This window comes from Prionailurus bengalensis, chromosome D4, assembly GCF_016509475.1.
Source record: "Prionailurus bengalensis isolate Pbe53 chromosome D4, Fcat_Pben_1.1_paternal_pri, whole genome shotgun sequence".
Classification (NCBI taxonomy): Eukaryota; Metazoa; Chordata; class Mammalia; order Carnivora; family Felidae; genus Prionailurus; species Prionailurus bengalensis.
In genome coordinates, this window is record NC_057359.1 from 55651703 (window position 1) to 55677756 (window position 26054).

The 26054-nt window shown below is 40.1% G+C and overlaps 1 protein-coding gene across 2 annotated transcripts in view; it reads left to right on the plus strand.

The window, feature by feature from the left end:
- NFX1 (nuclear transcription factor, X-box binding 1) overlaps window positions 1-26054 on the plus strand; it is a 75003-nt gene that overhangs the window by 37777 nt on the left and 11172 nt on the right. For both annotated transcript variants that reach the window (XM_043566728.1, XM_043566730.1), the window contains exons 8-16: window positions 202-301; window positions 385-602; window positions 6597-6694; window positions 9821-9851; window positions 13562-13641; window positions 14794-14902; window positions 18752-18871; window positions 20938-21017; window positions 25415-25645. In XM_043566728.1, coding sequence (XP_043422663.1) covers window positions 202-301; window positions 385-602; window positions 6597-6694; window positions 9821-9851; window positions 13562-13641; window positions 14794-14902; window positions 18752-18871; window positions 20938-21017; window positions 25415-25645 — 1067 coding nt within the window. The remainder of the gene's footprint in view (window positions 1-201; window positions 302-384; window positions 603-6596; window positions 6695-9820; window positions 9852-13561; window positions 13642-14793; window positions 14903-18751; window positions 18872-20937; window positions 21018-25414; window positions 25646-26054) is intronic.

Genomic DNA, 26054 nt, shown 5'->3' on the forward strand with positions numbered 1-26054 from the left:
ACAGTCTTACAAGGCCTTTTTTACTTCTGTGCTAAAGCTTCTCAGGTGGGTCTTAGAGCTGCTATATATGCCACATTTATTTCTGCATCAGGTCTGATCAACATTAATGAGTAGCATTTTGTGCTTTCTTATAGATTGTTTGGAAAATTTTAAGAACCCATGCAGGTTACTAACCTTTGTTTTTTAAATTGTGTCCTCAAGTATGCTACTGTGGCAACACTTCCCGAGACGTGTTATGTGGAACAGATGTAGGAAAGTCTGATGGATTTGGTGACTTTGGCTGTTTAAAGATATGTGGCAAGTAAGGTTTTATGTTTTTCTCAGTTAGAATAAAGCTGTATTTTATGCAACAATTATGTAATAGTCTGTTGTTTTTCCTAACAGGGACTTGAAATGTGGGAACCATACGTGTTCTCAAGTGTGCCACCCTCAGCCCTGCCAGCCATGCCCACGGCTCCCCCAGCTGGTGCGCTGTTGCCCTTGTGGCCAAACTCCTCTCAGCCAATTGCTAGAACTTGGAAGTAGTGGTCGGAAAACATGCATGGATCCTGTCCCTTCATGTGGAAAAGTGTGCGGCAAGCCTCTGCCATGTGGTTCCTTAGGTAACTAGTAGGCATAAAGTTGTCTTTAAAAATATGAGTGGAAGTGTTTGGCAGCAGTGACTTTATAAGGAGAATAGTGTTAAATTTTAGTTATAATATCAGAGGCTTTTAAAAATATTAATGATCAAATTTGTGTGGGTACTTTTTCTTTCCTCCTCAAAAATTTCAAAATGTGAAAACTCACATTTACCCAAGTGATCTCTCCTTCTGCTTTGGGTATTTTATTGCTAACTCAGGACAGTTGTGAGATACTATCCCATGAGGGGGTTATGATTTCTCTTAGCCTACACTAGTATGGACACGATCTATCCTTTTACTAATCCAGGGTTCAGTGAGTGTTTAAAGGCATTTTCATGTAATAGGAACATGTTAAATAACTGGGTCAGATGTTTAAGAACTAAAATTCTAAGTACAATAAAACTTTAGCCATTTGGGTCACTCAAGAAATACATTTTCTATAGCTAATTTTCCCATATAGTTGAGGAGTAACACCTCTTGAGCATCACTTTGGATGGACAGTTTTCTAAAATTCACATTTTCTTCTTTCTTTAAATAGAGTTTATTGAAGATAAGTTTTTCCCCTTTGTTGACCCAGAGTCATCATTTTCCTGAACCTCAGTTGTCGTATCCTGCTGGGTACACTGGTGCCCTCGGGGCCTGCTGAGGTTTCTCAGGCAGTTTCCCCACACTAGTGTGCAGTTTGAATTGTTTATCTACTTGTTAAAGCTTTCGGTTGTTTATTTTCCTGGCAATGCTTTTAGCATTAGTGACTCTCCCTTTCTTCTGACGTGTGGCTTCTGATTACTTGGATATAGAAACCAGAAGAAATTTGTTTGAATTAGCTATAAAGTAATAGTCTGAGTTCTGAGACGTTCTGAGGCGTTCCTTGGGGGAGGTGCTGGTATAGTTTTGCAATGACTTGGCACCTTCTATCCTGGGTGAGGGTTCAAAGGCTGTGTGTTTAGAAGAATGGATGTAGGCAACTGAGTTTGTCTAAGAGAGGTGTTCCTATAACTGCAGCAAAGCTAGAATCTTTAGGTTTGGTTTCCATGTTTATCAAAAATAGAGATTTCATATTTCTTCCAAACACCAGCAGGAACCAGTAGGTACATCCTACTGTATTTTTTACAGTCTGACTTTAAAATTGTGTATAGAGGAGGAATGTTCTTTTCTCGTATTTTAATACACGTTTCAACTGCATTAGAAAAATCAATTGTCTGTTGGTTCTCTTTGCCAACTGTGAAAATGTATCTTCAGATAAACTCTGTAAAGTGAAGATCAAATGACTTCAAAATCAAGAAGGATGGTTAAAGTCTTCCCTTTTCAGAAAGCTCATGGGTCAGTTTTATAACAATTTTATATACGATGACCACAAGGAATCCTACCATGGGGCTAAAATATGTTGGCAATGAGAGAAAGACAAAATGTGAAATGGGTAATACAGGGGGACTTAAGCAAGAGAAGAATAGTAATTATCAGTATAAACCAGCCCCAGGGGTAGGATAAGAACAGATCAAGGGATTTGAGGGTAACCACTGTACCTCATCAGGTTTTTAATCATAAAAAATTTGTAAGGAATTAGGCTGAGTTGGATTGAGAAGCTCAAAGACAAGCCCATGTGAAAACAGTGGCTCTCAAGTTTATTCAGATCTAGCTGATCCATAGAAAGTTTGCTGAGGTCTTTTAGTGTCTCACTCAGTAGGAATTTCTATCCTAGATAAATAGCTTTAGTACAAGACACTAGGTAGAGTTTTGCTTTCACAGTGGAAATATGAGGAGCTACATGGACCCACTCCCCAGCAAAACAAGCAAAACTGGGGAAAAGGAATCATTTAAAGTATCTGGAAATTATCCGATGGGCATACCTCAAATGAGTATTTATTAAAGAAAATCTACTGAAACTCAGTAAGAACAGCAAGAGTCTATGTTGTTTAAGTCACAGTCCATTCCCTCCCTTCCACCCCCAGCTCTGCTTAACAAAAGCTCCACTCAGGATAGGTGTGCCAAGAAGATGAGGCTTCCTCTACCCCTAAGATCCCAGTCAGGGGTTACCAAGTCTCACTGGGAGGAGCACACTGCCAGCATTTTTCATCCCCTCTAACTCCAAATTGAAGAGGCTAAATTTCTGGGACACTGGCTGGCTCAATTGGTAGAGCATGCAGTTCTTGTTGGGGGTGTAGTTTCAAGTCCCACATTAGGTGTAGAGATTACTTAAAAATAAAATCTTAAAAAAAGAGGCTACGTTTCTGGTAGACACAGCTGAGAGTTGCAGGCTCCCTTCCATACAGCCCACTCGTAAGTCAGAAGTTTTACTCCAATCACAGCAGGTTAGAATATTGGGGCCCTAGTCATCTTCACCCCAGCTCATTTGTAGAGCAGAGGCTCTATGCTGAAAGATACAAGCCAAGAAAACCAGAGGCTACTGTCCCACTCACCACCAAAAGTAAGTAACTGAGACTTTTCCTAGGGAGAAAGGTAGTCCATAAAAAAGAGAGCTCCAAAGTACTCTCCAAAGGAAAGGACTTTAATTTGAAATAATGTAGAGAAGTTCAGGCCTAAAAACCCTTCAGAAAATAATAGCTCTTCTTGATTAAGGGCAGCTAGCTAAACTGTAAGCCAGCTAGTTCAGCAGAAAGAACCAGGGAAAGAGGTAGCTAAGAGGAGCCCCTCTGGGGTCAGAACACACTTCACAGACTTGCCTCAAAGACTACCCTTACCCGATTTCATTGGATCAGACTGCTGAGCAATTTATGCCCAACAGAGAGAAAGTAGAATGAAGAAAAGTGAACAGCACTTCAAAGAAATGGGAGTACTTTTAGGCACGCAAACATATGTAATGGGAATACCAGAATGGTAGAAAGCAGAAAAATATTTGAATAACTGAAAACTTTTCAAATTTATTGAAAACCTTTAATCTGTATATCCAATAGGACAAATTCAAAATGTTCCACACCTAGACACAAGTAAAAAGCTGAAAGCCAAGGATAAGGAGAAAATCTTGAAAGCAGCAAGAGAAATATGACTCCTTACATACAAGGGAACCCCTATAAGATTAGCAGCAGACTTCTCATCAGAAACAATGGAGAACACTACATCACAACAAGAAGATACTGAGATGACCTATTCAAAAGTGCTGGGGAAAATATACTGCCATCCAAGAAGCTTCTATTCAGCAAAACTATCTTTCAGAAATGAAAATAAAGGGGCACCTGGGTGGCTTAGTCAGTTAAGTATCTGACTCTTGATCTCAGCTCAGGTCTTGATCTCAGAGTTGTGAGTTCAAGACCCATGTTGGGCTCCGCGCTGGGCATGAAGCCTACTTTAAAAAAGAAAAAGAAAGAGAAGGAAGGAAGGAAAGAAGGAAGGAAACACAATTTATTGCTAGTAGATCTACTTCACAATAAATACTAAAGTAGTAAGTTCTTCAGACTGAAAGCAAGTAAACCCAGATATAAATTCATATCCATATGAAAAATCAAAGAGTAAATGTAATTGCATAATTATAAAAGACAGTATAAAAGCATATTCTTTTTGCAGCTGACTTAAAAAGTAGTTGTATAAGAGAATATGTAATTGTATTATTAGGGTTGTAACATGTGGAAATATGTCTGACAATAAGAGCACAAAGGAGGTGGGTGAGATCAAAGTAAGGAAGTAAGGAAGTGACACCAAGTGGTAACTCAGATCTGTAGCAACAAATGAAGAAAATCAGAAATGGTAAAGATGATAAATGTAACAAACTATGAATGTATGCTTGCTCTTTTCTGTTTTAATAGACATAACATTACATAATAGTATATTGTTGGGTTTGTAACATGTAGACGTAATAATAGCATAAAAGAGAAGAGAGAATAGAGCTACATAGGAGTAAGGTTTCTCTATTTCACTGGAATTAGGTTAGTATAAATCTGAAGTGGATTCTGGTAAGATGTATATCGTAAGTGGGGCGCCTGGGTGGCTTAGTCGGTTAAGCGGCGGACTTTGGCTCAGGTCATGATCTCGCAGTCCGTGAGTTCAAGCCCCGCGTCGGGCTCTGTGCTGACAGCTCAGAGCCTGGAGCCTGTTTTGGATTCTGTGTCTCCCTCTCTCTGACCCTCCCCCATTCATGCTCTGTCTCTCTCTGTCTCAAAAATAAATAAACGTTAAAAAAAAAAAAAAAAGATGTATATCGTAAGTCCTAGAACACCGATTAAGAAAATAACCAAAAATAAATATAGTGAAATGGGGTGCTTGAGTGTCTCAGTTGGTTGAGCCTCTGACTCTTGATTTCAGCTCAGGTCATGATCTCATGGTTCATGGGATTGAGCCCCTGCTTGGGATTCTCTCTCTCCCTCCTTTTCTGTCCCTCCCCTGTTCACGCACGTGCACACACACTCAAAAAAGAAATAACCATGGGGGCACCTAGGTGGCTCAGTTGGTTAAGTGGCCGACTTCGGCTCAGGTCATGATCTCAACTGGTTTGTGAGTTCAAGCCCCACATCTGGCTCTTTGCTAGCCTGGAGCCTGCTTCAGAGTCTGTGTCTCTCTTTCTCTCTGCCTGTCCCCTACTCACACTCTGTCTTTCTCAAAAATAAATAAACATTAAAAATTTTTTAAAAATAAGGGCGCCTGGGTGGCTCAGTAGGTTAAGCCTCTGACTTTGGCTCAGGTCATGATCTCGTGGTTCGTGGGTTCAAGCCCCACATCAGGCTCTGTGCTGACAGCTCAGAGCCTGGAGCCTGCTTTGGATTCTGTGTCTCCCTCTCTCTCTGGCTCTTCCCCATTCATGCTCTGTCCCTCTGTCTCTCAAAAATAAATAAATATTAAAAAGTAAATCTCATCGATTTAAAAAAAATTTTTTTTAATAAATAAAATAAACATTTAAAAATATGCTGTGAAGGGGCACCTGGGTGGCTCAGTCAGTTAAGCATCTGACTTCGGCTCAGGTCACGATCTCATGGTTGGTGGGTTTGAGCCCCGTGTCGGGCTCTATGCTGACAGCTCAGAGCTTGGATCCTGCTTGGGATTCTGTGCCTCTGTCTCTCTCTGCCCCTCCCCCACTCATGCTCTGTTTCTCTGTCTCAAAAATAAATATTATGTATATATATGTGTGTGTGTGTGTATATATATATATACACACACACACACACATATATATACATAATATACAATGAAAACTACAATTAAAGGAAAAAAATGTTAAATTAGAAACTTAATGCAAAACAAACCAGTAAAGGAAGATTAGATTAACAAAGTCATGAGGCATACAGAAAAATAAAAGTTAAATGACAGATATAATCCAGCTGTATCAATAATAGCATTAATGTGAATGGATTAAACTCTTAGAAAGCAGAGATTGTCCAACCAAATTTTTTAAAACACAAGATTCAACTATGTGGTATCTTCAGGAAACAGACTAGAGTTAAAGATAAAATAAGACTGAAAATAAAAGGATGGAAAAAATACATCATTTAAACAGCAGCCCCAAGAGACTTGTGGCTGATCTCTGAGTGGTCCTCAAAACAGGACTTGTCCTAAATGTATTTAGCAGAATGAATGGTAGGTCTCTTATCACCACATGGTCACAGAGCTTGAGTCATTGAGATTATGGATCATGATTTCTGATTGTTTATGATCCCCAGATTATTTTCATAGTCAAGAGTACTTCAGTAAAGTCGTCCATGGCTACAATTTTAAGGAGATTCAAGTCTAACCTTGAGACTTGAGGCCTAAAGAAAGAAGTCAGAAGATCTGTTTTTTGACTTAGGCAAAGAATCATGCACTCCAGAGGATATGCCAGTGACTAATTCTGGGCCCTGTCTTTGCCGGAAAAGGTCCAGCCTGCCAGATGAAGGGAAGATAGGGGAAGAGGCATTGACTACATCCTTCTTCCCTCAACTCTGATTCTGGAGTTGTAGGCAATAGAAGTAGAAGACCAGTGTGGCTAGTGAACTTGGGAGTCTGAAAATGAGTACTTGCAATGTTCATTCCTAGCTCTTTTCATTTTTATTAAAGATTTCATTCATACCTGCGAAAAGCTGTGCCATGAAGGAGACTGTGGACCATGCTCTCGTACATCAGTTATTTCCTGCAGATGCTCTTTCAGAACAAAGGTAAATCCTGAACAATGTTAGTGCTGTTACCACCAGTACCTTTTAAATTCATGATTATGGGATGGGAAGAATCAAAGTAACTTGTTTTAATCCTATCATACTATATATGATTCATTCAACCCAGCCAGTGTATGCTGACAGCAACCATGGGTCCGTTGTATGGTAGATATAGGCTGTGGGTCAGGTAGCACTCTAAGCTCAGAGGCCAGTAATGGGGCTGAGGCAAGTATCCAGATAGCTCTACCAAATAAAAGTGTGATAATGCTAGATGCTAGGAGAGAACAAAAGCACTGTTGCTAACTAAGAAATTGGAGAGAACGTAGTCCATATGATCACCCTTATCTCTGACAGTCATTGCAAGAGTTTAGACAACTGCTGAATTAGAGTAGTTAGACCATCCTAACTTCTGATACCAACTGCAGTCCAGTGTCCCTAAGAACACCCTCAGGGTTTGATAATTCACTAGAACTCAACAGAACACATAGAAAGCTGTTATAATCATGGCTACAGTTTATTACAGGGGAAGGATACAGATTAATATCAGCCAGAGGAAGAAACATGCAGGGCAGAGTCTCAAGAAAGTACCAAATAAGAAGCTTCTAATTGTTCTCTCCCTGTGGAGCTGGAACAGCGTTAACATTCTCAGCATCATTTTGTGATAATGTGCATGGAGTGCTGCCAACCAGGAAAGGTCACCCAAACCTGGGTGTTCAGTTTTTTACTGAGGCTCCATTGTGTAGACATGGTTGACTGCCCATGTGGCTGGTCTCAATCTCCAGATTGTCACCAGAGGTCTGCCATTACTGTGTGACCCAAAGCCCCCATCCTAAGTCATATTATTGGTCTCTGTGGTGTAGCCAGTCCCCACCCTAAGACTTTTCAGTATGGCCAGCTTGTACGCTAAATCATGTTAGACTATGTGATGACCCATGGCCTCAAGCAAACAATGACACTCCTTTCAGGCATGATATTCCAGGAGCTTAGAGATCACTTCCCAGAAGGCAGTGGCAAAGGCCAGATCACCCTTTCAGTAAGGTTAATTATTCACTATACAACTGTTTTTGTCAATATCTTCTTTCTGCCCTGGGCAGTTTTGATTGGACTTTTTGTTATAAAAGGGACATCTTACCATTTTGGAATTCATGCCCATTCCTATGTTTGTAACCAGAGGCAAGAGCCTTGCTGTCTTTGGGAAATCCAGCTTGGAGAACATAGCAACTATTGATCTGTCCTCTCTGACCCACCTTCAGTGTATATTCAACTGCTACCAAGCCCAAGGGCTAGGTAGCAGCTGACTTGCAAATGATTCTGAGGATCTATTCCAGAAATTGGCAGCTAGCTTACTGGGTAAGCTTTAGAATAAAAATGTAAAAATAATGTAATTTACATGTGGCAAAAGATGTGTGTGCGCATGCATGCACACACACGGCTTTTTCCCTGAAAGAAACCAGAGTACCTGGGTCAGTAGAGATATTTTGAATGTCAGACACAGGATCTTAAAAACTGTGAAATACTGTGATTTAGTAATCACAAATTTAGTGATGCCCAGAGGTGCTGGTTGTGACCAAGAAGCACAAGCAGAGTTGGGATGTGTGAGCTAGAAATGGCTACTGTCCGTTTGCTTCTTTCTCCCCAACAGTCCTGTTCTCTCTGTGCTTTTTTGATTCTCATTCACTGTCTGCCCTCACTTTAATAGCAGATCCCATGGCAGTGAGCATATTCATGAAAAGCTGTGTATAAAGTGAATTTTTGCAAATAAAAGTTTTATTCTAAAATTGCTGGAGGCACTCACTGTCAGTATGAATTCTATTGAAACCTTTGACAAAGTGAAAAATCTCTTTGCAATTGATGGTCATCACCTCATTCTTCAGCCAGATTTTTCATGAACTGTCTTTTGTAATGGAATGGGCTTTTCCATGGAAGTGAGTTTTCTAGATAAATAAAACTTATTTCTTAAAACTTCAAAGGTGGTTTTCTTTTAATCACTTTGGTGGGAATCTTTGAAAAATGTATGCTGTACTACCTCTTACCAAAGGATACTGTATTTAAGTTTTTATTGGTAATTCATATTGATTGTCAGGATCTACAGGAGCTCTCCCTTCTCCCTTTCCCTGCAATTAAGATAACCACTCCAGTATGTCATTTCTTCTCTGCAGTCCAGTGTTTGCATTAACTGGAGCACGCACTCTAGCAATTTCATGACTCACCTTTGCTTTGTATCTCCAGGGAACATATGGGCAACTCTTCCTTATCATCCAACCCAGCCAACTAATGTATCTAAGACATCTTTGTAGCCAAGAATCTTCCATTTCTTAGACTTTTGCTTCTGTTTTCAACTCTAGTAACTGCCCTTTTCTTCAGAGTCCTTTTCACTAAGAAAGAATATTTTTAGCATTTTGCTAGTTTCTGAGTACCTAGCAACCTGTAAATGACATCAAAGCCAAATTCAGATGTAGATACTGGGCAGCCAGGCTCACTCTCCCCCAAGTGACTGACTTGCTTCCCACACAGCATCCTCTCCACACATGTTATTTGGGATCATGCCTCAGCAAGTTACATATGGTAGATCTTTGAGGTCGTTCATACATAATTACCAAAGTCATAAAACTGAATGCCAGAGGACTACTATATTCTACTTTGCTGCATTTCTGCAGTGTCATGCTGCTCTTAAGTGTGTTGACCTGTTTGCCTCTGGAACCAGATTATTACATATTTTCAATTTTTCTGCTTTTTGTGGCTTTTTCTGTCTCCTTTGCCAGGCAATTTTTTTTCTTTGCTTTATGTACTTTTAGCAATCCCTCCTTCCATTCAGATTTTATAATTCCTAAAATCTACTTTCAATTAGGAGGCCAGACCACAAAGATTGTTACAATTATATTTGCACGAAATGTCAGTAAACCAGGAGCCCCACTGTGAGTAAAGCATATTCATATAGAAACTGGGCTAACCTAGCTCCAGATAGGTGAAGTTGGCGAATAAGTGACTACCAGAAAAGTATAGGATATTTAGGGTGTACATGTTATATATAGCATTATACTCTAGTTGTGTTGTTTCATTTGTTCCTAAAGGAGTTACTGTTGGTTTTTTGTTGTTTTTTTTTTTTTTTTTCTTTTCCTTTTTCCATAGGAGCTTCCATGTACCAGTCTCAAAAGTGAAGGTATGACTGAGAATGGGCATGAGGGGACTTTCTGGGGTAAAAGTACTTGTTTTGTTTCTTGATAAGGGTTTGTATTATATATGTCATAATTCAGCAAAGGTACACTTAAGATTTGTATATTTCATTTTATATGTTTCATTTTCTTTTGCCTCAAAAGAAAAGTAAAAATCATAAGTTCTGGTTAATTAAGTTCTAAAAAAGGTAAGTGTAGTCAAATCTGCAGTTTACTTTAAAATGTATCAAATATTAAGGTAAATTGATAGGTGGATAGAAAGGTGAAAAAATAATGGTAAAATCTCAGTAATGGGCATATGGATATTCACTGTAAAGTTGTTTCAACTTTTATGTTTGGAAATTTTCATAATAAAATGGTAGTAGTGGGGGTGAAGGAGAATAATACCTAATGCAGCAAGCTTTTTACATACTGACTCTGATGCTAGATCCCCTTAAAGCTTGATACGACTGTTGGACATCTGGAACAGGTACTCAGCCAGCAAACCTTCTTAACCTTGAGGCCTACAGTATTGTTTCTTCCTTTGTCTTTGATCCTGACATCCCACACTATTAAGATTCTGTCTTTTGCTCACCATCACTTAGTCTTTTGTTTAAGCCACCTTAATACCTGTTTGGAAAAGTGATAGAAGTTAAATGTGTACAAAATAAAAAGATCTTATTCTGGCCAGGAAGAAAGCTGTTTTAGATTAGGATGCTTTTGTCTGCAGGTATCAAAAACCCAAGGAAAAATAACTTTAGCAATAAGGGGCTTTACTGTCTCACATAATAGGAAGTATGGAGGCAGAACAAGTCCAGAGTTGGTTAATTCCAACCTCCTGATTCCAGGACTCCCGTTCAGCTTCTCTGATTTTCTTGGTTTTCTCCTCATGGATATAAGTTAGCCACAACAAGTCCACACATCAACATCTTACCCAGCAATATCTAAAGGAAAGAGATTCTTAAGCTTCCTTTCCTTCTCAAGAGCAAGGAAGACCATCCTGAGAGGACCTCAGTACACTCTGTATCACATGCTCCTGCCTAAACCCAACGTTAGCAAAGAAAATGGAATTAATAGGCTAGACTTTTCTACATTCAGCCCTGAAACTAGGAGCACATGGGTACCTACTTTCTGAGCAGAATTAAGCCTCTGTTAGCCTTAAGAAGGTGGGGAGTGGGGGGCGCCTGGGTGGCTCAGTCAGTTAAGCAGTTGACTTTGGCTCAGGTCATGATCTCACGGTCCGTGAGTTCGAGCCCCGCGTCGGGCTCTGTGCTGACAGCTCAGAGCCTGGAGCCTGTTTCAGATTCTGTGTCTCCCTTTCTCTGACCCTCCCCCGTTCATGCTCTGTCTCTCTCTGTCTCAAAAATAAATAAACGTTTAAAAAAAAATTAAAAAAAAAAAAGAAGGTGGGGAGTGGTTGTTTGGAAGGTAAGCAGAAATATCTGCCTTAAAACCACAGTCAAAATTGTGGTTATTAAAAATATAATTTGAAAAAATTACATTAATATGCTTTTAAAGTAAAAAAAAAAAAAAAGGAATAAAAACAATATAAAGGAAAAAGTGAAAATACACCCTAACCTGATTTTTCCCTCCTCCCCTTCCCTGATGAAACTGTTACTAGTTTGTTGGATTTGGGTCCAGATATTTTTCTGTATTCATATAGCTTTATACATCTGCCAGTTTTATTTTTTTCTCCTAAACTTAATTTTATAGTAAACATATTGTTTGCAATTTGGTTTTTTTTTTTTTCTTCCCTCAAAGACATTTTCTATGTCAGTGTATATAACTCTCCCTCTTTCACAGTATTCTGTATGTGGGTATGCCACAGTGAGGTTCACTCTTGCCCTCTTGGTGATCATTTAGTTTGTCTCCAGTTTTTCCCCATTATGAATAATACAGTATCCATCTTGTCCCACTTTTTAAAACTTTATCATGAAAATTTTTAACCGTATGTGAGAGTAGAAAGATTAATATAATAAATCCCTATGCACCTGTCACCCATCATCAGTAATCAGCATTTTGCCTATCTTGTTTCCATCCCTTCCTTCCCTCCTTTTTATTTTCACTGAAGTACTTTGAAAATAAATCTCAAACATCATTTCACTCATAAACACTTCAGCACCTAGCCTATTTTTAAAAATTGAGGTAAAATTCACATAATGTAGAATGGGCTGTTTTAAAGTGTACAATTCAGGGGTGCCTGGGTAGTCAGTTGGTTAAGTGTCTGACTCTTGATTTCAACTCAGGTCATGACTTCATAGTTCATGAGGTCGAGCCCCGTGTCAGGCTGTGCGCTGACAGTGCAGAGCCTGCTTGAGAGTCTCTCCCTCTCTCACTGCCCCTCCCCTGCTCACTTTCACATGCACTGTCTCTCTCTTAAAGTAAGCATTTATTTAAAGTGTACAATTCATTGGCATGTAACAGATTCACAGTGTTGTGCAACCATCACCTCTATCTAGTTCTAAAACATTTTCATACCTAAGGGGCAGACCCTGTATTCATTAACTTTTCACTTCCCACTCACTACCCCCTCAAGCCCCGAGGAACCACTAAACTGCTATGGGTTTACCTATTCTGCGTATTTCATATAAATGGAATTCTATAATACATAACCTTTTTATACCCAGATTTTTTCACTTAGCATGTTTTCAAGATTCATCCATGTGTAGCACATATCAGTACCTCATTCCTCCTTATGACTGAATAATACTTCATTGTGTGGATATATCGCAATTTATTCATCTGTTGATGGACATTATGGGTTGTTTCGATCTTCTGGCTATTTGGATTAGTGCTACTATGAACATTTGTACACAGTTTTTGTTTAAATTTTTTTGGATACATACCTACAAGTGGAGTTGATGGATCATATGATAATCGTGTGTACTTTTTTAAAGAACTGCCACAGCAGTTTTCCGTAGCACCTACATCATTTTACGTTCCCGCCACCCAGACACCCCACTTATTTTTTTGTTTTTATTTTTGTTTCTTATGTGTTTTTTTTCTTAAAGCTATCCTATGTAGATATGAAGTGATATGTCATTAAGGTTTTGATTTGCATTTCCCTAGTGATGCTGAACATTTTTAAATGTACTTTGCCATTTGTAATCTTCTTTGGAAAAGAGTCTGTTTAAGTCCTTTGTCTGTCTTTTAATTGGGTACTCTTCTTGTTGAGTTGTAAGAATTCTTTATGTATTTTAGATCCTAGAGCTTTATAGATAGATGATTTGCAAATATTTTCTCCTGTTATGTGCGCTGTCTTTTCACTTTCTTAGTGGTGTCCTTGGTACACAAAATCTTTCAGTTTTGATCAAGCCCCAATTTGTGTTTCTTCTTTTGTTGCTTGTGCAACAAAATATATTAAAATATATAAAAATATATTTTCAAAAGTATATGTATAGGAATAGTTACTTAAAATAGAATTACCATTTAAATTTTTGATAGATAACATATGTGTACCAAAAGTTTATACTCCCATCCACGGAGTATGCCTTGTTCTCTACACCTTCACCCGTACCATATTGTCTTTTTTTTTTTTTTTCTGTACAATCTGACAGGTGAAAATTTTTAGCATATCTTATTTTAATATGCATTTTCACCATAACTAATTTATTTACATTATTACATATGTGTTTCTTCAGCTTGTAGTCATCGAATATTTGTTGAGTGAATGTTCATCTCCTTTACCTTTTTTTTTCTTTTTAATTGGCCACAACAGATGCTACATTTATGTGTGATAAGCGATGTAACAAGAAACGGTTGTGTGGACGACATAAATGTAATGAGATATGCTGTGTGGTAAGTGGACCTATCATTAGGTACAATCAGATTTCATTCATCCGGGGGCCAAGCATCTAGAAACCTCAGCCATCTGGAATGTAGTCCAGATTCAGACATCACTGGGAGAGGCCCCTGAGCAGCAGTGAGAGAGCTGCCCAGAGAGACAGGCCTGGGCCTTTTTAGGCCTTTGCCAAGTCAAGAAGTCAGCCAGTGGAAATATGGGGAAAGAGAAGAAAGACAGAAGCCCTCAGGCTCCAGAGCCTAAGACCATCAGATGAGCATACAGTCCTCTGCAGGAGATTGTGTGCTGTCCCAATACACAGATTGGGCTGGTCTTAGCAATTTGGGCTTTGGGTTTCATATACAGCTTGGATCAGGTCAATAGGCAAAATGAGTGGGGCATTTTTGAAAGGAGCAAGTTTCAGTTATCTGAAGTATTCACTTATATGGAACTAAATAAAGCACTACCTGGCAGTAATTGGGTTACCATGTTGTGCATGTGTTTGTGTGTGTACAAACAAGAGCACACAGTGCCATTAGCAAAGTAGTGCATGTATACACATGCTTATGTATGTATATCATACATAATTGTTATTTTTGAAGTTTACATATTGATAAGATGAAGAATGATGAAATTGTACAACATATTAAGACTTATTTTTAGGGGCGCCTGGGTGGCTCAGTCAGTTTAGCATCTGACTTTGGCTCCGGTCATGATCTTGTGGTTTGTGAGTTCAAGCCTTGTATCAGGCTTGCTACTGTCACAAAGAGCCCATTTCAGATCTTCTCTCTCCCTCTCTCTCTGCCCCTCCCCTGCTCGCTGGCTCTGTCTCTCAAAAATAAACATTAAAAAAAAAAAAGATTTATTTATAAATCAGTATTTGAAGACATAAAGACTTCTTCCTATTATTGAAAATTTCAAACATATACAAAAGCAGAAAGATTAGCATGCATCCCATATATGCAACATCCAGCTTCAGTAGTGATCAGCTCATAACTAATCTTGTTTCATCCACCTCTCCACCTGCTCCCTCTGATTATTTTGAAGCTAATTCCAGACATCATTTCATTCATAACTGTAGAAAGCTTTTTTTTTAATTAATCTTCTTGTTGTTTGTGGAAAATATAAAATGTAGATAATTTTGCAAACAAATATGAATCTCTTCTTAGGATAAGGAGCACAAGTGTCCTTTGATTTGTGGGAGGAAACTCCGTTGTGGCCTTCATAGATGTGAAGAACCTTGTCATCGTGGGAACTGCCAGTCATGCTGGCAAGCCAGTGAGTATCTTCACTGTATGCTTTTATTAAAGAGTTTTCTAGGGATCTGTGGGTGGCTCGGTTGGTTAAGTGTCCAGCTCTTGATTTCGGCTCAGGTCATGATTTCACAGTTGTGAGATCAAGCCCCATGTTGGGCTCTGCGCTGGGTGTGGACCCTGCTTAAGATTCTCTCTCCCTCTCTGCACCTCCCCTGTGCTGTCTCATAAAATTTATTAAACAGTTAATTGATTGATTAAAAAGTTTGATAGGGGCACCTGAGTGGTTCAGTCCATTAAGCATCCAACTCTTGATTTTGGCCTAGGTCATATGTTCTTGCAGTGGGTGGGATTGAGCCCCACATTGGGTTCTGTACTGATAGTGCAGTGCCTGCTTAAAATTCTCTCTCTCCCTATCTCTCTCTCAGAATAAATAAATTAACTTAAAAAAAAAAAAACTCTAAGAGTTGTCTAGAAGTTCAGGCATAATATATTTTGAGGGACTGATTAGTTTGGTATGGGTTACTCAACTAAGCCTAAGTATTTCAGATATGTTGTGACTTTAAAAAGTTATTCTCATGCTGCATTGTCATCCCTGAATGTACGAAACTTGGGATGTAAGCAACAATCCTAAAATGAGATCTGGTTCATTAATGGATTACTCTTAAATATCATTGAACCAACTGTCCTCAGCAGTCTTCCTTCTCTGTATTATTAGCAGCAGTTTGTAAACTTTTTCATTTTAGGACTTACTTACATTCTTAAAAATTGCCAAGGACCCTCAAAGAGCTCTTTTTATGTGAATTATAGCTATACTTATCATATTAGAGATTAAAATGAGGAATTTAAAAAATATGTATTAGGTTTTTTCTTTTAATTTAAATTTTAGTTAACATACAGTGCAATATTGGCTTCAGGAGTAGAATTCAGTGATTCATCACTTACATTCATTCAGCACTTACAACATGCAGTGCTCATCACAAGTGCCCTCCTTAATACCCATCACCCATCTAGCCCATCCCCCACCCTCCTCCCTCCATCAACTCTTAGTTTGTTCTAGTTTGTTCTCTGTCTTTAAGAGTCTCTTGTGGTTTCTTTCCCTCTCTCTGTCCCCCACCTCCCTTTCCATATGTTTGTCTGTTTTGTTTCTTAAATTCCACATACAAGTGAAATCATAGGTTGTCTTTGTCTGATTGACTGATCTCACTTAGTATATACATTCCAGCTCCATCCATGTTGTTGCATATGGCAAGGTTTTGTTCTTTTTGATGGCTGAGTAGCATCCCGTTGTATATATGTACCACATCATCTTTATCCATTGATCAGTCAGTGGACATTTGGGCTCTCTCCATAGTTTGGCTATTGTTAGTAATGCTGCTGTAAATTTTGGGGTGTGTATACCCCTCCAAATCTGTATTTTTATATCCTTTGAGTAAATACCTACTAGTGCAATTGCTGGGTGGTAGGGTAGTTCTGTTTCTAGTTTTGTGAGGAACCTCCACGCTGTTTCTCCAGAGTGGCTGTACCAGTTTTCATCCCTACCAACAGTACAAGAGAGTTCCCCTTTCTCTACATCCTTGCCAACACCTGTTGTTTCTTGTGTTATTAATTTTAGCCATTCTGACAAGTGTGAAGTGGTATTTCATTGTGGTTTTGATTTGTGTTTCTCTGATGATGGGTGATGTTGAGCCTCCTTTCATGTGTCTGTTAGCCATGTGTATGTCTTCTCTGGAAAAATGTCTATTCATGTCTTCTGCCTATTTCTTAACTGGGTTATTTGTTTTTTGGGTGTTGAATTTGGTAAGTTCTTTATAGATTTTGGATACTACCCATTTATCAGGTAATGTTGTTTTGCAAATATCTTCTCCCATTCCTCAGGCTGCCTTTTAGTTTTGTTGATTGTTTCCTTTGCTGTGCAGAAGCTTTTTAATCTTGATGAAGTCCCAGTAGTTCGTGTTCACTTTCATTTCCCTTGCCTTTGGTGACATATCTAGAAAAAAGTTGCTACGGCCAAGGTCAGAGAGGTTGCTCCCTGTGATCTCCTCCAAGATTTTGATAGTTTCCTATCCCATATTAGTTGTTTTTTTAGTATATGTGCTGCTGAAGTGAGCACTCATACTAGTTTATTTTTAATAACCAGATTTTTTTTTAATGTTTATTTATTTTTGACAGAGAGAGAGAGAGAGAGAGAGAGAGACAGAGCACAAAGGAGGGGCAGAGAGGGGGGACAGAGGATCCAAAGCAAGTTCTGCGGTGACATCAGACAGCCCAGTGCAGGGCTTGATCTCATGAACCATGAGACTATGACTTGAGCCGAAGTCAGATGCTTAACTGACTGAGACACCCAGGCTCACCATAAAATAAATAAACAAATTTTTATAACAGCCAGACTATATTTTAGTGTGCAGCGTAAGCACTTTATTTCAGATTATGGAAAAGACATGTATTTAAGAATCAATTGTTTTTTTCTTTACTGCTTCATCGAGGACTTTTTTGTGGTGATGAAACTACAGTGATTACAGTTTGGTACTACTGCCTTGATTTGCGCTAAGACCCTGGCAGTTTTACCAACTCTTGGTTTTGCACCATCACTGCGAATGTCAACATAGCGGGGCAAAGAACCATGTCTTAGTCTGATTATGAAAATAATTTTGTTCTTATGGACTCCCTGAAGACCCTCAGGGACCCCTAAGGGTCAACAGAGCATACTTTGAGAACTGCTACATTAAAAGATTGGCCTAGATCAAGATTTCCCAAAATGTCTTTGATAGAATGCTAGACCTACTTAATTTCAAAAAGGAGTTGAGTCAGTGCTTTGATATAAATCACACACACATGAATTCCATGAAAACAACTTACATGGCCCCTTGCCCTTTACCTAGCTAATTCACATATATTAGCTTGTTGAATGGATAGGTCAAAGTTTGGTATTCCCATTTGACCAGTAGAAATCTCAGAGATGTTAAACTACCACCCCACAGTCACTAAGTAAGTAAGTAGTAGGTCCGGAACCAGAAGCCTAAGTCTCCTGACTATATTTATGGGGCTCTTTACACCACATTGTATAGGCTCTGATGGGTTTGCTGAAGAGAGTGCTGACTGGAGAGGGGCAGTCGGTGGAAGAATCTCAAGAGCCCTGGGCTTCTGACCCTTGGTGACCTAGTTGGGAACCATGGCCAAAGTCCTGGCCTTTACTAAGACTTAGAGTTGGAGAACTGACTCCTCTTGGGATTTAGGAGTTAAGAGAGCTCATGACAAGGTAGGCTGCTTATTAGAGCTGTCCAGTGTGAGCCCTCATTTTGATTTGACTTGTGGCCTGTGTGTAATGAACTCAGATGTAGCTCTGTGCTTCATTTCAACTTCACATTTCTAGTATGATAGGTGTTGATTAGACCTGTAAGAATTTTTTTGAGTGGCTTCAGTGCTTCTCTGAGGTGTATATTCAAATATATATTTTTGTATGTTTGTTAATTACCTGTGGCTTTCATAATCTGTATCCATTTTCCTAACTAAAGGAGTTTGAAAAAATAAAAAGCTATGTCTTTAGCAGAAGTCTCTTGTTCTCTCAAAAGAGATGGTCTATAGATCTGTTGTTTATAAAATATATGTAAAAGTTTCCTGGGTTACTCATGGACTTACAGTTTGTTGCAAGTAAAAATGAAATGCTTCTTATCTGTCTGCTCCATTGCCACCAGCTCAGGTTTAATAAAATAAAAACATTTTTTGAAAAAAGCAGTCCCCTAAAAAGTAATACAAGCCAAAATAAGTGTGTGTGTGTGTGTGTGTGTGTGTGTGTGTGTGTGTGTGTGTTGTCTGTGTAAATATGTATGTGCACATCATGAAAGGTTGTTTTGTTTCATTGCTGCTCCATCAGGTTTTGATGAATTAACCTGCCACTGTGGTGCGTCAGTGATCTACCCTCCAGTTCCCTGTGGCACCAGACCCCCCGAGTGTACCCAGACCTGCGCCAGAGTCCATGAATGTGACCATCCAGGTGGGTCCCAACTCCTTGCCTCCCCCATCTCACAGCCTGTTTCACACTGTGTCATTTAGGATGTTGCATGACAGTCTTTACTGCTCTGAGGTCATGTTGTGATGGCCACCCCTGTTCCCTGTTCTCAGGGGCTGCTTCTGTGAAGGTGAGTCTGTGATCTGGGCCACAGCTGAGAATCAACAGTGCACTCCATTTCTTTACTCAGTGGATATCAAACACACCTGAAAGGCTGGAAGAATCTCTAGCTGATCTTGTCTTTCAGGGACTTTTCTTCTTGTTGCCTTCAATTTTGATTTATATTTCAAAGTTGAACATCTTTTTGTAAAATTGAAACTAACTTTTTGTTGTTAAGGAAGTAATATATGTTTACTGTATAAAAAGAAAGAGGGGTGCCTAGGTGGCTCAGTTGGTTAAGCATCCAACCCTTGATTTCGGCTCAGCTCATAATCTCACAGTTGTGAGTTTGAGCCCCACATAGGGACTCTGCATTGACAGTGCAGAGTCTGCTTAGGATTCTCTCTCTCCCTCTCTCTGCCTCTCCTCCACTCATGTGAATGCTCTCTCTCTCTCTCAGAATAAATGAGATGAAGTCAAAAGATTGAAATTAAATCATCCATTATGTCACCTTTTTACACCTTAATATATATTTCTCAGGGCTTTTTACATGGGCAAAATAGATATTTGCATTTTTTTTTCATAATATTAAAGTGTGATGCTACTGAATTTATTTTAACTGGATTTTTCCCTCTTGTAATTTTAATCTTTCTTCTTGTCAATGAATATTTTTCTACAATATAGATTTTTAGTGGTTAATGGAGTGTGCTGTTACATGGATGGGCTATAACTTAGTCTCATGTTGTTAGATAATTATTTCCAATTCTTCTTTCATAAACTGCTGTAGACATCCGGCCAGCAGCTACTTAATACCATCCATTTTCTGTCCAGTCTAGTCACTAGCTTTCCTCTAGGACCACAGTAGGCTCATCATTTCATTTTACCAAGTCCCAGAGGCAAACCTGAAATAACTGAAGTCACCAGATTTGGTACTTACAGTAAGCCATATAGTTCAGACTGACAAATAAACAACCCGTTTTCATTTTTTGAGTATTTTAATAGAGTAAAAAAGAAGTAAATCCCTCATGAAGTAGAATGTCCCTTCTTTCCTGGGGACCTTTGGAGGGCCCTCCCAACTTAGTTTGGTGTTCACACCAGATGAAGTAAGTGCCCGAGCCAATACTCACCCACTCCCTCCTTCACACTCATTTGCAAATGTCACAGATGAAGTCCAAATCCTGGTGGGTAATGTCCATAATAAGAACTTAACCATTTTTGAGGTGTGTTGTTTTAGCCCACTTTTGTTCAGCATTCTTTTAACTTTTCTTGAGAGTTAGTTGTATACCCACCATGGTATCAGACACAGAGAGAGGTTCAGAGGAAGAAAAAAGTAACCCATGATCTCAAGATTTTTCTGTTCTTCCCAAGAGGAAGAGGATGGTAGTTATATGCACATGACACACAACCAACCGTTTCGTAAAGATGGGCCAGATAACATGGTAGCAAGCCATTGACATTAGGGAGTGTAAGAGAGCTCTGAGCAGGGTATGGTCAGCCAAGAAAGGCTTTGTTGGAGGAGATGAGTTAGGATGAACTGCCTCTTACAGGCAGCAAGGAAATTGAAAGGAATCAGGGGAGCATGTCAGATGGCATGAGTAGCAGAGATAACTCAGCTGTATGTGATAGGGCCAAAAGAATGACTGAGTAGAATGGACAGACCAGGGTCTGTGCTGCAGGAGATGAGTGGAAAAGCTGCCTCCTTCTCTGCTTCTGTGTTTGGTGTGTCTGTCCCACCTCAGTGGGATTTCTTTTACTCACTCATGCTCATCCTTCAGCACTTTGAAATAAAGTCGCCTACTTTTTACTTTCCTTTGACCATTTTAAAAAGTATTCCCAGCTTCTAAACTTAAAAGTTCTATGTTCTATACCATTAAAACATATATAATAATTTATGTGCTTTATTTAAACATTATTCCTAGACATAATTCCTAATTTCCTTTCTCTCTTAACAGTGTATCATTCTTGTCATAGTGAAGAGAAGTGTCCCCCTTGTACTTTCCTGACTCAGAAGTGGTGCATGGGCAAACACGAGGTAAGTTTTCTCTCCCAAGTATTCATTGTTCCAGCTAGAGATTTATGATTGAATTACTTTTAAAGTTGTTAGTCTCATTGTTTCTCAAAGTAAAAATATACTCCAAGAAGCAGAGGTTTGCTTTGGCCCCTTTTTTTTCTTTTTTTAAGTTAAGGTAGAATATGGGGTGCCTGCATGGCTCAGTTGGTTAAGCAACTGACTTCGGCTCAGGTCATGATCTCACAGTGTGTGAGACCCCATGTAGGTCTCTGTGCTGGCAGCACAGAGCGTACTTTGGATTCTCTTTCTCCCTCTCTCTCTGCTCCTCCCCTGCTCATGTGCTCTCTCTCTCTCCCTCTCTCTCTCAAAATAAATAAAATAAACATTTTAATTAATTAAGGTATAATTTGCATAAAATAGAATTTTACCCTTTTAAGTGTACAGGTCCTTGAGTTTTGCAAAAACATTCATACAGTCATGTAACCATCACCATAATCGAGATGTAGAGTAGTTCATTCACCCCCCAAATATTCCTTCATGCCCCTTTTTTTTTTTTTAACCATTTATTTATTTTTGAGACAGAGGGAGACAGAGCATGAACGGGGGAGGGTCAGAGAGAGAGAGAGACACAGAATCTGAAACAGGCTCCAGGCTCTGAGCAGTCAGCACAGAGCCTGACGTGGGGCTCGAACTCACATACCGCGAGATCGTGACCTGAGCTGAAGTCGGACGCTCAAACGACTGAGCCACCCAGGCGCCCCCCCCTTTTTTTTTTTTTAAGTTTTTATTTATTTATAATCTCTACACCCAATGTGGAGCTTGAACTCATGACCTTGAGATCAAGAGTCACATGCTGTACTAACTGAGCCAGCCAGGTGTCCCTCCTTCATGCATCTCTATAGTTATTTTCCCTCCTGTCTCCAGGCCCCAGCAATCAATGATCTATTATCTGTCCCAGTAGTTTTGCCTTTTCCAGAATGTCACGTGAATGAAGTCATACAATAGGTAGTATAGTGAGCCTCTTTTGCTTTCATTTTTACTCTGGTTGCAACTAAGTTAAACTCAGTCAGTTGACCTTGAGAACATGGGCTGTATTTCAGAGACAACTTCCAGGTTCACCAGCAAAGGTTGCTAGCCTGCATAAAGGTGTTTCATTAAGAGCATCCCTGGGGCGCCTGGGTGGCTCAGTCGGTTAAGCGTCCGACTTCAGCTCAGGTCACGATCTCGCGGTCCGTGAGTTCGAGCCCCGCATCGGGCTCTGGGCTGATGGCTCAGGGCCTGGAGCCTGTTTCAGATTCTGTGTCTCCCTCTCTCTCTGACCCTCCCCCGTTCATGCTCTGTCTCTCTCTGTCTCAAAAATAAATAAACGTTAAAAAAAAAAAAAATTGAAAAAAAAAAAAAAGAGCATCCCAAGAGTGGTGGTGTCTCTCCACCAGGGGCCACTCTTCCTTCCTCTGTGCCCTGTGCAGCTTCCTATTCTGGCCACTAGGTCCAAACACCTTCCTCCAGGCTCACCTACACCTCTGCAGTGCCATTACCATGAAGGACTTTTCATCCTCATTCTCAATTTGTAAGCTTATTTGACACCATTACCTATAGACCCTTTGAAACACTTTTAAGAATTCTTTATTTAAAAAATGCATATTCATTGTAGACAATTAAGAGCATACATTCTGCAATCCAGAAATAAATACTGTTCACATTCTTGTGTATAGACTATAAGTCATGTGTGATACACACTTTCTCATATTCTTTTAAGATTATACTATTGTGTAACCTACTTTTTACTTCATAACATATTAAGCAACATTTTTGGAAACCCTTGGCATTTGTGACAACATGCGTTCAATATCTTTATCTTGATGGACGTATTTTTCTTCACTTATTTCCTGTAAGTGGTTCTCAAGTCATTTGTCGTTTACTAGTATCTTCCTCTATGAGTCTTACTTTCTCCGAGAGTAGCCATTCTAAGACATCCATGTATCATCTTTGTGTTGATGGCTTATTTGACTTCATTCAACAAATATTTTTTTACATACCTACTGTGTGCTGGGTAACAGGCTAAGTTCACATGATTCAGAAGAGAACAAGAGAGGCATGACTGCTGCCTTCGTGGAGCCTTTACTCTGGGGCAGAAGGCAGGCATTTAAACAGTGCAATAGCAGTTTAAACAGTACAGTAGCAGGGCAAGTACAAAGGACTGAGCAGGATCAAAGGAGCCCCCACCCAAGGAAGGTGTTTGTAGAGGAGGTAACTTCCTAAAGGATAATGAAAAGTAGGCAAGTAATGAGGGGAGGGAAAACAGAGGACACAGTGTGTGCAAAAATTATCTCCAGGGGCACCTGAGTGGCTCAGTTGGTTAAGTGACTGACTTTGGCACAGGTCATGATCTCACGGCTTGTGAGTTCGAGCCCTGCATCAGATTCTGTGTCTCCTTCTCTCTCTGCCCCTCCCCCGCCCACACTCTGTCACTCAAAAATAAATAAACATTAAAAAAAATAAAAATAAATTATCTCCAGACCCTGGTATTAGTGTAGGTAAGTTTAATGATTGGGAACTACATTCTACCAAAATACTTATATAGCAATTCTTCCTTTTTTTTTTTTTTATGTTTATTTATTTATTTTGAGAGAGAGCACATGTGTGAGCAGAGGAGGGGCAGAGAGAGAATCCCAAGCAGGCTTCCTGATGTCAGAGCAGAGCCTGACACAGGGCTCAATCTTGTGAACCATGAGATCATGACCTGAGCCAAAATCAAGAGTCAGACACTGAACTGACTGAGCCACCCAGGTGCCACTCTAAAGCAGTTCTAAAGCGATAAGAAGCGTGTACATTCTAGACTTTGGAGGCCTTTTTAAGAGTAAAAGTTAGATGTCACTAGAGTCAAAGTATATTCCTTATTTTGAGGGTTCTCAAAAGAATTTGAGTCAATATGTAAGAGTAAACTTTGCTCCCACAGGAACAAAATTCTAGCATCTTTTTCCTGGAGTAAGGAATCCTGAAAGAAGGTGATTTCCAAAAATTAAAAGTTTGGGGTTTCATGGCTTATTGCCTCTTAATTTTTTTTTTTTTTTTTTTTTTCAGAGGGAGAGCACTTGAGCTGGGGAGAAGGGCAGAGGAAGAAAGAGAGAGAATCTTTTTAAAAAAAATTTTTTTTCAATGTTTATTTTTGGGACAGAGAGAGACAGAGCATGAACGGGGGAGGGGCAGAGAGAGAGGGAGACACAGAATCAGAAACAGGCTCCAGGCTCCGAGCCATCAGCCCAGAGCCCGACGCGGGGCCCGAACTCACGGACCGCGAGATCGTGACCTGGCTGAAGTCGGACACTTAACTGACTGCGCCACCCAGGCGCCCCAGAAAGAGAGAGAATCTTAAGCAGACTCCACACTCAGCACGGAGCCTGTCGTGGGGCTTAGGACCATGACCCAAGCCAAAATCAAGAGTTGGACTTCCAGCCAACTGAACCACCCAGGGGCCACCCCCCCACCTTTTTTATATTTATTTATTTTGGGGAGAGCACAAGCAGGAGAGGGACAAAGAGGGGGCGGAGGGGACAGAGGATCCAAAGTGGACTCTGCACTGACAGGCTGACAGCCATGAGCCTGATGTGGAGCTCGAACTCATGAACCGCAAGATCGTGACCTGAGCTGAAGTCAGACACTCAGCCGACTGAGCCACTCAGGCACCTGCCTTTTAATTTTTTTTTTTAATTTTTTAAAATTTATTTTGAGAGAGAGAATGAGTGGGGGAGGGTCAGAGAAAGAGGGAAAGAGAAAGAATCTCAAGCAGGCTCTACATTGTCAGCGTGGAGCCTGACGTGGGGGCTGAATCCACGAACAACGAGATCACGACTGAAGCCAGAGTCGGGTGCTTAACTGACTGAACCACTCAGGCACCCCTGCCTCTTAATTTTTTTTAATGATAAAGCTACCTAAAGTTAAAGATACCATGAGTTGGGAAATGTGAGGAGAGTTGATTATTTGATTATTTAATTATTTCTGTAAAACAGCACTGCCAGCAGTCTTGAAACCATGGGTCAAGGGTGCCTCCCAACCCTCAGTGCCCTAAGCTGTTTGCAAAGGGAGGAAAAGGTTATCTGATCCTCCTAGTTCGTCAGAGCATATCAGATACTCCCTAGTTATCTAGTTTCATGTGCTTGCTACCCGTCCTGGGAAGTGTATATCCTCAGTCACACTTGATTGCTAGCACAAATTCTTTTGGATCATAACAAGGGTTATTAAATAAGTTCCAGATTTGTTTATTTTCAGACAAATTACGTTCAGATTTTGAAAATCCACCTAATTTTTTTTAAGATCAAAATAACTTTTTGAAAATTAAAAAATGTTTGAATAGGAAGTCAAAACTCATCCCAGATCGCACACGGAGATAAGAATCTGGCTACTTCTGTCTCTCCTAGTTACGAAGCAACATCCCCTGTCACCTGGCTGATATCTCTTGCGGATTACCCTGCAGTGCCACGCTACCATGTGGAATGCACAAGTGTCAGAGACTCTGTCACAAAGGAGAGTGTCTTGTGGATGAGGCCTGCAAGCAGCCCTGCACCACCCCCAGAGCTGACTGTGGCCACCCGTGTATGGCACCCTGCCACCCCAGCTTACCCTGCCCCACAACTGCTTGTAAAGCCAAGGTGCGTATTCCTGGCTCCAGATAGGGCATTGACTATGGTTGTGGGGCTGCTCGTGAGTCCAGAGCTGAGGCTCCTGGGCATAGAGTCTAATCAGAGATCATTGGTTGCAAGGAACTGCAAGCTAAGGTGGAGCAAGAGAAAGGTGGGGTACACTGTACAGATTCCTGTCTGCCCAGCTTGAAGTGGCCTTCTAGTTCAGAAGGTACCCACTGCTGTCTGACCAGTCTGTCTCTCTCCCTTAGAACAAATTCTCAAGAGAGACTCTGATTGCCTACTCCGTTTATTCAACAAATATATGTGTCTGTGTTGCGCAAGATGTTTTGCTAGGTGCTAGGGCTCTACCGGTGAACAGGAGGCACGTGATCCTTTCAATTAGATGGGACAGATCCTTACTAATTACTCAGATACT